At 42.1% G+C, this 10,089-nt stretch overlaps 1 protein-coding gene across 1 annotated transcript in view; it reads right to left on the minus strand.

Annotated features, from left to right (window-relative positions):
* LOC105518593 (keratin, type II cytoskeletal 8-like) overlaps positions 1 to 10,089 on the minus strand; it is a 98,007-nt gene that overhangs the window by 9,849 nt on the left and 78,069 nt on the right. The window contains 4 exon segments of the mRNA XM_011951630.1: positions 5,012 to 5,305; positions 8,936 to 9,092; positions 9,345 to 9,448; positions 9,667 to 9,726. Of these exon segments, the coding sequence (XP_011807020.1) occupies positions 5,012 to 5,305; positions 8,936 to 9,092; positions 9,345 to 9,448; positions 9,667 to 9,726 (615 nt within the window).

Genomic DNA, 10,089 nt, shown 5'->3' on the forward strand with positions numbered 1-10,089 from the left:
TTTCCTGGGCTCATCTCATCTTCCCACCTCAAGCAATCCTCCTGCCTTGACCTCCCAAAGCTTTGGGATTACAGGCGTGAGCCTCTGTGCCTGACTATTTCTCCTTTTTCCCTTCCTGCTGTTCTCCACCTGTGAGTAGGAATCCTTCTTTCCTTTTGGTGAATCCTTTTCTCCCTCTTCATTTTCTTAATGTGCTGTCTCGTTCCTCTACTTCCATATCCTTGAGAATGGCAGTCTGGGTTACCATCGGTTGTTATTTCCAGTTCTCTCTGCGTATCATGTTCTGCCTGTTGGACCAGACTTTTGTTTTTCCCAGCACCTGGTGCTGGCTGTGCTTCACCATGACCGCTCCACCCCAGGCGATGTGTCCAGCTCTGAGTGGTGGCCTCCGCTGGGCTGCCCTGCCATGCGGAAGGGAACTGAGCCACAATTGGTGGTATCTGAGACACAGTGTTACCCACTCCCTCTCCTGCCCCTCCTTTCCACACAAAATTATGCATTCCTTCTCTGAATCTTTGGTTAATCGCTTGGCAAATTCCTTTCCATAGCACTTATTCTTGTATTAGTTCTTTGCCAATCCTTTCTGCATAGATTATATATTTCATGAGGGTGCAGACTTTGTTTTAAATTCAATATTCCTCTAAATGTCTCAAATATTGTGGATACCAGAAATTACATGACATATTTAAACCCTCCTTTCTGGGAATGTTTGACTTTGTGGGCCAGCATAATATCCTACTGCTTTTGTAATCAGTCTGGAGCCCAAATATTCATTGTCAACTTTCAACGTGACCCCGAGAATCTGCCCATTGAATTTTGGTACGTATCAAAACTAAGGTTATAATAATTCTCTACCGAAATCGTCACACTTCGAACTCCTCACTTTAATGCTAAGCCAAAGATGGGAAGAAAAAAAATAAAGGAGTGAAGCCGTGATGGTTCAAGTGTTGGGAAATTGGATTATTAAATAAAAGTGAAAGGAATTGGAATTGTTTACATAAAAGGAAAAGACTATGAGGAAGTAACTTAGCTCCGATGAACCCAAACCTGTTGCAATATAGAGAACTTTGGACAAAAGCCACTGTATTTACTGAAGGCAAGGAGAGAAGTTTGCTTAAATTACAGAAGGAGGAATTAAAGTTAATTATAAAGCCAAATATTGGCAGGAAATGGTGATAATAACGTGCATATGTTGCTGGTGGGCTGGAAATAGCTTCGCTTCCTCAGATGGCATATCCACAATGTAGAGGTCCAACTCTCTGGAATAGTTTAACAGCAGTATTCCTCAAAGCAGCAGCAGAGAAAAGATGCATTTTGGATGTTCCTTTCAATCTCATTTTCTTTGATTTTGTTATAGCTTTCTTATAATTTATTCAATACTTGCAGACCAAAATATACCTGAGACCTATATCTACAAAAAGATACTTTATACCTACACATCTGGGTTGACTCTTAGAGGCCTGGAGTATTCTTTCTTTTTATTTTTAATTTTATTTTTTATTTTTTTGAGATGGAGTCTCACTGTGTCACCCAGGCTGGAGTGCAGTGGTGCGATCTCGGCTCAGTGCAAGCTCTGCCTCTTGGGTTCACACCATTCTCCTGCCTCAGCGTCCCGAGCAGCTGGGACTAGAGGTGTCCACCACTGCCTGGCTAATTTTTTGTATTTCTTTCTTTCTTTCTTTCTTTCTTTTTTTTAAGTAGAGGCAGGGTTTCACCATGTTAGCCAGGATGGTCTCGATCTCCTGACCTCGTGATCCATCTGCCTCCGCCTCCCAAAGTGCTGGGATTACAGGCGTGAGCCACCTGACAGGTAGCACTTACCTTACTAAGAATATTTATTCTAAGGAATAATTTCCAGAGTAATTTTAAAATAATTACTTCCTCTACTCCTAGACCTCTCCCCCTTTAAACCAACCAACCAGCCAAACAACCAACCAACCAAAAACGTATCCAGACCTTTGAGGATTCCTGCAATAAATATAGAAACATAAAATAAGTTGTTTAGATGAAAATGGTTACAAACCACCAAAACAAAGAACTGAGCAGGTCTTATTCAAAGTCTGAATTTGATATATTTTCTATTTTGGCTGTGGGTGATTTTCCTAACTCTCTTCTTAGAACATTACATTATTTTACACATGGACTATTGGGCTAACATCATGACATAAGCTATGTTTGAGACCTGTTACTTGTCAATAATTAATTAGCTTAGGTTTCAACTCTAAGGAAGAGGTGAGTGGCAATGAATAGCGTTTTGTTTGTGTTGGTTCATTCTAAGGCTTAGTCAGTTAGTGTTTCAGCTCCTTGAACGTAGACACTGATGACATAATTATTTGTATTCTCCACACTAATGAGGACAAAATGTTTCTCAATGGACACTCAGGTAGCAAAGCTAAAAATGGGAATGCCTCTCATAATATGCAGGATATGTTTTAATGTTTCTCTGTGATACCTGAGAGTTTTGATTATAGGAGTGGGAAAAATACAAATGTCACAGAGTTCTTAGAGGGGCATTGTGGTGAAAATTATAATTTAACATAGGCTAAAATAGGTCCATTATGCTAGAAGACATAGAATATATTTCTGGAAAGCTAATCACAAAGAAAAGCTTAAAAGTCAAGAAAGCAGGTGGTAAAAGGAGCAGAGTTGAGAAGGCTCTTCTGGAGCGGGTGCTGGGTGTTCCTCTCTCGGATACCAAGCCAGACCGCACACTTTCTGCTTGGAACAATTTTTGGAATGAGGCCAACTGCAGCCAGTCAGATGCCAGGGTGTCCTCACAAGGAGAAAGCAAAGACACTGGGATCTTCCTTCAGAGTGTCCTTCTCCCCTGTACTCCCCAGCAAAAAACAAATCGGTCCCCTTAAAAGCTAGGCTTGTGCCAGGCACAATGGCTCTTACCTGCACTCCTGGCACTTTGGGAGGCTGAGGTGGAAGGATTGCTTGAGTCTAGGAGTTTGAGGCCAGCCTGGACAACATGGTGAAACCCTGTCTCTACAGAAAAATATAAGAAGTAGCCAGGTGTGGTGGTGGGCACTTGTAATCCCAGCTACTCGGGAGGCTGAGGCAGGAGAATCACTTGAACCTGAGAGGTGGAGTTTGCAATGAGCCAAGGTCACACCACTGCATTCCAGCCTGGGTGACAGAGTGAGACTCCATCTCAAAAAAATAATACATAAAATAAGATAAAATAGTTGGGTGTGGTGGTACACACCTGTAGTCCCAGTTACTTGGGAGGCTGAGGTGGGAGGACTGTTTGAGCCCAGAATGTTGAGGCTATAGTGAGCTGTGATTGCACCACTGCACTTCAGCTTGGGTGACAGAGCAAGACCCTGTTTAAAAAAAAAAAAAAGTTAGGCTTATAACTACTATTGTACTGAAAATTCCTCAGATATTTTATTTTCAGAAATGCCTTCAGTGAAGCTTAAAATCTTTGAATTCCATGGCTGGAAATTAAAGGCAGATGTCTGGCTGAGGGTGTTCTTTGACACCATTGACGATGAAATGTCATGAATAAATGAATTCATCACGCGTGGAAATGATCAGTGTCTTTTTCCTATTTTTGTTGCATTAGTAATTAATATAAAGTATAAGAAGAAAACATGGCCATGACAGTGAGGCTGGAAAGGCCAGGTAATAGCTTAACATCTTTCTCTGCAGTCGATTCACCTACTTTTCACTGGAAGCCTCTTGCGGAAGCGCATTGCCAGCCAGCTGCACGTACATAAAGATCTTCGAGCATTTCCACTGAGCTGGCGTTCAGTCTGTCCTGCAGTTTGTGATGTTTCGTTTTAAGTGGCTAACTCCATTGTAGAGGAGTTTCAATTGCCATTAGGACGTTGCTAGATTCACTAACATCTGTGGGGTCCCTCATATATGTATATTTCTAAGGCAGATACAGGGGTCTTGCTGGGTCTTGTGCCCAGGCTGGTCTCAGACTCCTGGGCTCAAGCGATCATCCTGCGTTGGCTTCCAAAAGCGTTGGGATTATAGGCATGAGCTTCGGTGCCCAGCCATCCTTATTTTATTGCCTTACAGGTTTTCCTTCCTACATAGCATGAAGCAGTGTAGAAACAGAGCTGTGTGACTTGGACAAGGAAACAGAGCTATTTAAGGTCAGGCTGAGACACCGGTCCAGGTGCCTGAATTACCCCTGCACTCCTAATTGCCTGGGATCTCACTGATTTTTATTAATTTTTATTTTTTGAGACAGAGTCTTGTTGTCTCCCTGGCTGGAGTTCTGTGACATAATCTTGGCTCACTGCAACCTCTGCTTCCCAGGTTTTAGCAATTCTGCCTCAGCCTGCTGAGTAGCTGGGATTCCAGGCGTGCGCCACCACGCCTGGCTATTTTTTGTATTTTTAGTAGAGATGCGGTTTCACCATGTTGGCCAGGTGGTCTCAGACTCCTGACCTCAAGTGATTCGTTCTAAGTGCTGGAATTACAGGCACAACCCACCACTCCCGACCTCACTGATTTTTTTCTTCTTTGGTAGCCGTCCACATTCCGTGTGTTTTGCCACCCAGCTTCCTTTGGATAAATGTCTTGTTTCATTTGAGTGTGCCTCTCTTTGAATTCTGAATCCTTGTCCTTTTTGCTGACCTTTGGCTCCATTTTGGCATTTGCTGTCATTTCATGGACATACGGAGCATGGTCTATTCACAAACCTATCCTTTTTTCCTTTGTACCTCTTCTTATTGACTATGCCTTTAAATATAGTATTCCCTGCTCTAAGCCATCAGGTGGCGTTAATAAATATGATGCTGGAATGTCCTTCACTCTAGCTACTTGGGGCGGGTGGTAGGGGGTGTGGTAAATGGTCAACTAGTCAGAAGATTCCATAATGGTAAAGGGAATTACTGGGATTTGTGAGCTAAAGTTAGGCACTGGGTATTTTAGGTGTTTAGTTTTTTCCACACTTCAATGTCTTTATTGTTCAAGAGTAAAAATATAAACTTCACGACTACCTGGTTAATCATAATGATGAAGACTAAGGAGCGCAAATGAGTCTCACCTTAAATGCAGAGGCCCCCGGCCATGCTGGGCTGGGCCCTGAGGCTTCAATGGCAGAGCTTGGAGGAGACATGCACCATGTCAGTGCTGGTACTTGCCCTCCATAATGTAGACAGACGGTTAGCTCAGACACCAATGTGCATCTTTCGCTGCTCTTTTGAGCCACACTGTCATGGAAAAATGAACTCTTCGAATTGAGATTCTGTCTCTGTAAGTAGTCTCCATGCTGGTTCTTTTTCTGACCATAGTTCATCTTGGAGCCATATGTTTTGTACTTTCCATGGGGAAAATGTGCCTAGAATTAATGGAATGAATGGTGTTGAGTTATAAGCAAAATATGTCTTATTTTAAAATAAAGCCTGATGGTGCATTATGAATTCCTATCAGTAAAACAATCCAGACATGTTATTTAAACACAAATCTTCTAAGAGATGACACTAAGGACCCTTGGGGGACATTCAAGGTCATCTAATAGAAAAGTTGTCAGCTACATGGATCAAATTATATGGGTGACAGGACTGTGGGAATGGTCTTTAATATCTAGATTATTGGAACCTGAGAGGATGCTGCCAGAAGTCTTTCTTACTTGATACATAGCTTTATGAAAGGATTTGATGGGCTTTACCAGGCCTTTAAAAGTTCCCAGTGATACTTTTGAGCCCCTAATCTGAATTTCTTTCTTTTTTTATATTTAATTTAATTTAATTTAATTTAATTTTTTGAGATGGAGTCTCATACTGTTGCCCAGGCTAGAGTGCAGTGGTGCGATCTCAGCTCACTGCAAGCTCTGCCTCCTGAGTTCACACCCTTCTCCTTCTTCAGCCTCCAGAGTAGCTGGGACTACAAGCACCCGCCACCACGCCCGGCTAATTTTTTTGTATTTTTAGTGGAGACGGGGTTTCACTGTGTTAGCCAGGATGGTCTCGATCTCCTGACCTCGTGATCTGCCCACCTCGGCCTCCCAAAGTGCTGGGATTACAGGCATGAGCCACCGTGCCCGGCCTTTAATTTTATTTTTTATTTTGGGGGAAACAGGGTCTCATTCTGCTGCCTAGGCTAGAGGGCCATAGCACGATCATGGCTCACTGTAGCATTGTCCTCCTGTGGCTCAACTCATCCTCCCACCTCAGTCTCCAAAGTAACTGATACTGTGGGCATGTCCCACCATGCCTGGCTAATTTTTGTATTTTTTGTACAGGCTGATCTCAAACTTCTGAGTTTAAGCCATCTGCCCGCCTCGGCCTCGCAAAGTGCTGGGATTACAGGCCTGCGCCACCATGTCTGGCCTGAACTTCTTTCTAACTGCCTATCTTAGATATGTTCCTTCCTGCAAGGCACCAACAAAATATGATCGTGACCATGTCTAGATACTACAAAGAATAGCACAGCCTGCTCCAAGCTTGTGTAGAGAAAGTCAATGATTTTTCCAGAGAAGTCAAACATATTAGGGGACGCTCCCTAGGAGTGTTCTAAGTAGGCCTGGGCTCTCAAATTGGCAATCTCATTGTTGGGGAATTTTTATGTCTGACACATAAAGGATGAGGATTCATTCCTGGAGTGATCACAGCTTGAAAACACTCGATAATGGAAAAAAAAAAAAAAAAAACAAAAGAAACAAAAAAACACAATAGATGAAGAAAAAATAATAAAACTTCTATTGAGATAAGCTTGATGATTCGAAATTAATTCATCCTCCTGTCCCCTAGGATTTCATGTTGACTAAAGCGTGGAGTATATAAAAAGTACAGCCAGGTGCAGTGGTTCACACCTGTAACCCCAGCACTTTTGGAGGCCGAGGTAGCTGGATCATCTGAGGTCAGGAGTTTGAGATCAACCTGACCAACATGGTAAAACCCTGTCTCTACTAAAAATACAAAAGAATTTTTGCCAGGCATGGTGACGTGTGGCTGCAATCCCAGCTACTCAGGAGGCTGAGGCAGGAGAATTTCTTGAACCCAGGAGGTGGAGGCTGCTGCCAGCCAAGATCGTACCATTGCACTCAAGCCTGGGTGACAAGAGCAAAACACCATCTCAAAAAAAAAAAAAAAAAAAAGGTATAAACAAGAAAGAGAAAAATCACATATGATTTCTTCACCCAGAGATAAAATCAGTTAACAATTTGGTTTATTGCCTTTTAACCTTTTAATTCCCTCCATTGTTTAGAAATTTTATATTTTGCGTCAAAAAATATGAATTATGGATCAAATCAATTCATCATCAGACTAATCAGATTAATTCATGCTCTATCAAACCCATCACCTTTATTTTTTTTCTTTTTCTTTTACTGACCCGTCACCTTTGGACCATGTAAGAACATCTTCTGGAAGACAAGACTCTTTTCCCTTGGTGTCAGACGTAAAGACCTACAGATACCAGCAGTCTCCCAGCATCAGTAGCCTCATTAGGAAACTACTGAATAGCAGCTAATGGTCTTCTGTAGAACATAAGTTGAGACAATACTAGAGAGAATGATTATTACAAAAGCAACCAGTATTTGTGGACTGCTTGCTACATGTCAATCTGTTGAATCCTCACAAAAGCCAAATGAGATGAGTGCCACATCTTTCATGTGAAGTAACTGGATTCAGAGAGATTACAAACGTTCTGCAGTCACAAAGCCGGTAGCAGCAGATCTAAGATTGCAGTGGAGGTTGTCTGACTCCAGAGTCTGCACCCACTAAAAACTATGTACAACTTCTCCTCAGAACACTTCAAACACTGCATTTTGAGGGGATAGTTCAAAGGAGCTCCTTCAAAGATCTCTGCTTCCTGATGGAGAGGTCCTGACATACCTGTTTTCAAATACCACCACAGTATTTATATCTGGTGCCAAAAAGTTCATACCATTTAGTCTGCTTTATTTGATTTTCATAAAATCCAAAATTTGTCCACAGATAAACTTTGGTGCGCATATTACATTCCAATAAAAACCCTAACCCTTTCACTTTCAACGTTTTCAACTATTTTTGTTGGTTCGCTCCCAATGACAGTTTCCTCACTTGACTGAAAAACTTCAGGTCCCTTTGTTTGTCACTAGAGGAAGGAGCACTAGGTGTATGATCTGAGCCTGGCCTTACAGAAGAAAGTCCTTGTCATGTTAGTTTTTCTTGTATGAACTCATCCATGTTTCTGAGAAGTAAAAATCAACTGCCTCAAATTTTCCTATAGCCTTTTCTAATATTTTACCCACCTCAGGGACTGGTTTCTATTCTAGCATCTCTTTTTCATTTTACCATAGTTCCTTTTTTTTTCTTTTTTCATTATATCCTTATATAAACATGTGTTCCAATTATTGTACATGTAAAAGCACATAATTATATCTCTGATTCATTCCACAAACAGTTATTGAGTGCTGTTCCAGGCAATGAAAATGCAGATAAATGACCCAGTTCTCATCCTAAAGGACATTCCTGCCCAGTGGGAAAGAGAGAGTGAGGCAAGGAGGGAAATTCTGTACAGGATAACAGGTGCTCCGACTGAACCAAGCATGGTGTAAAGGGAGCCCAGAGGATGCACTCAGCTGTGGGAGGTGTCAGGAAAGCTGCTTTCGGTCAGTGAAAAAACTCACCAGGTACATTTTATTCAAAATGTGTCTTCTACTTCTATTCTTGAAATTTCTTTTCTTCCCAAGCTCTGTAACCTCAATGAGAATAGTGTACATGCAAGAAAAAGGCAGAAGGGATTGAAAACTGTGCTCCGCAAAAGCAATTCCATGTTTCTCTTGAAACTAATGAAAAGAAATAGATCCCCAAAGTCAGCAGAACACATTTTATTAATAGGAACAGCCATATACCACCCTGGGTGATTCAATATCAAAAAGAAACAAACATCCTACAAAGATCCGACATCACAGAGAGATAACAATTGGCCCTGGCCGGCCTACCCTGACAGGTCTAAATTGAAAATGGGGACACAAATACACAACCCTTTCAGGAATGAGCTGGGGTTCTTCTCGCAAGGTGCGGGACCACAGTGTAATTTCACATTGCTGGGCATCACGTGCTGTGCAGTGCTTCTTTTCCACGGAGCCTTTTTGCTTGCTGCGGAAACCCCATGGAAACTGCCACTCAAACTTTTTCATCCTAAGAGGAGCCATCCAGAATGATTTCATGTAACAGCAGTGACCTGTAAAATTAATTCCAAACAACGGATACTTTCCGTGTCCCCTGTAAACGTTCACATTACAAACGCTCATGTTGTGTGCTTCCTGATGTTGTATATGCTTCGTGGGTCTCGACTGTCTCTCACTGAGATCGCAGGCCCATTCAAGTGAGGCAAGCCGTGCTTACCTTTGATTTTTAATCTTTATTTACCGTGTTTTTGGGAGGCCCTACTTTTCCAGGGCTCCGTGGTTCTGGAGCATGACTCTCTTCTGATTCTTGCTTCTCTGAATTTTCCTGGAATAAGCAGCTTTTGAAGTTGACAAGAGTCCCAGAATCTGGGTCAGCAGAACTGAAAACACGTGGGTGGTTCCAGTGGAAATGGGTGTCAACTCCATTTGGCTCCCATAGGTGTTCTTGATTCTGTCCCAAATGTAAAATGCAGTTTATAATTTGCTTGATAGGGTTAGTCATCTAAACATTAACTTTAGCCTGGGTAAACCCTTGCCCTGATCTTCAAGACAATGCACCTTGGGACAGTGGCTTTTATATTTACCTTATCAGGAAGGTAAGCATAGAGAGGATTTGTGGGCACAGAAGGGAGTGTGGAGGCCATCTAGGGATAATGGAGAAATAAGGAAATAAATGATTATGGGAGTGGTTGGGAATATAAGATTTGGAGAGTATCATAAAATCCATGGATGGTGTGTCTTGAAAAAAAGGAGGCTTCCTTTAGAAGTGGTGGAAAATGAAGAATCAAGGTTTTTGTTGTTGCTGTTGTTTTGTTTTTTTTTTTTTTGAGATGGAATCTCACTCTATCATCCAGGCTGGAGTGCAGTGGCATGATCTCGGCTCACTGCAACCTCCGCCTCCCAGGTTCAAGTGATTCTCCTGCCTCAGCCTCCTGAGTAGCTAGGATTACAGGCGTCTGCCACCACATCCGGCGAATTTTTTTTGTATTTATAGTGGAGACGGGGTT

The sequence above is a fragment of the Colobus angolensis genome, unplaced genomic scaffold, assembly GCF_000951035.1.
Source record: "Colobus angolensis palliatus isolate OR3802 unplaced genomic scaffold, Cang.pa_1.0 Scaffold321, whole genome shotgun sequence".
In the NCBI taxonomy this organism is placed as follows: Eukaryota; Metazoa; Chordata; class Mammalia; order Primates; family Cercopithecidae; genus Colobus; species Colobus angolensis.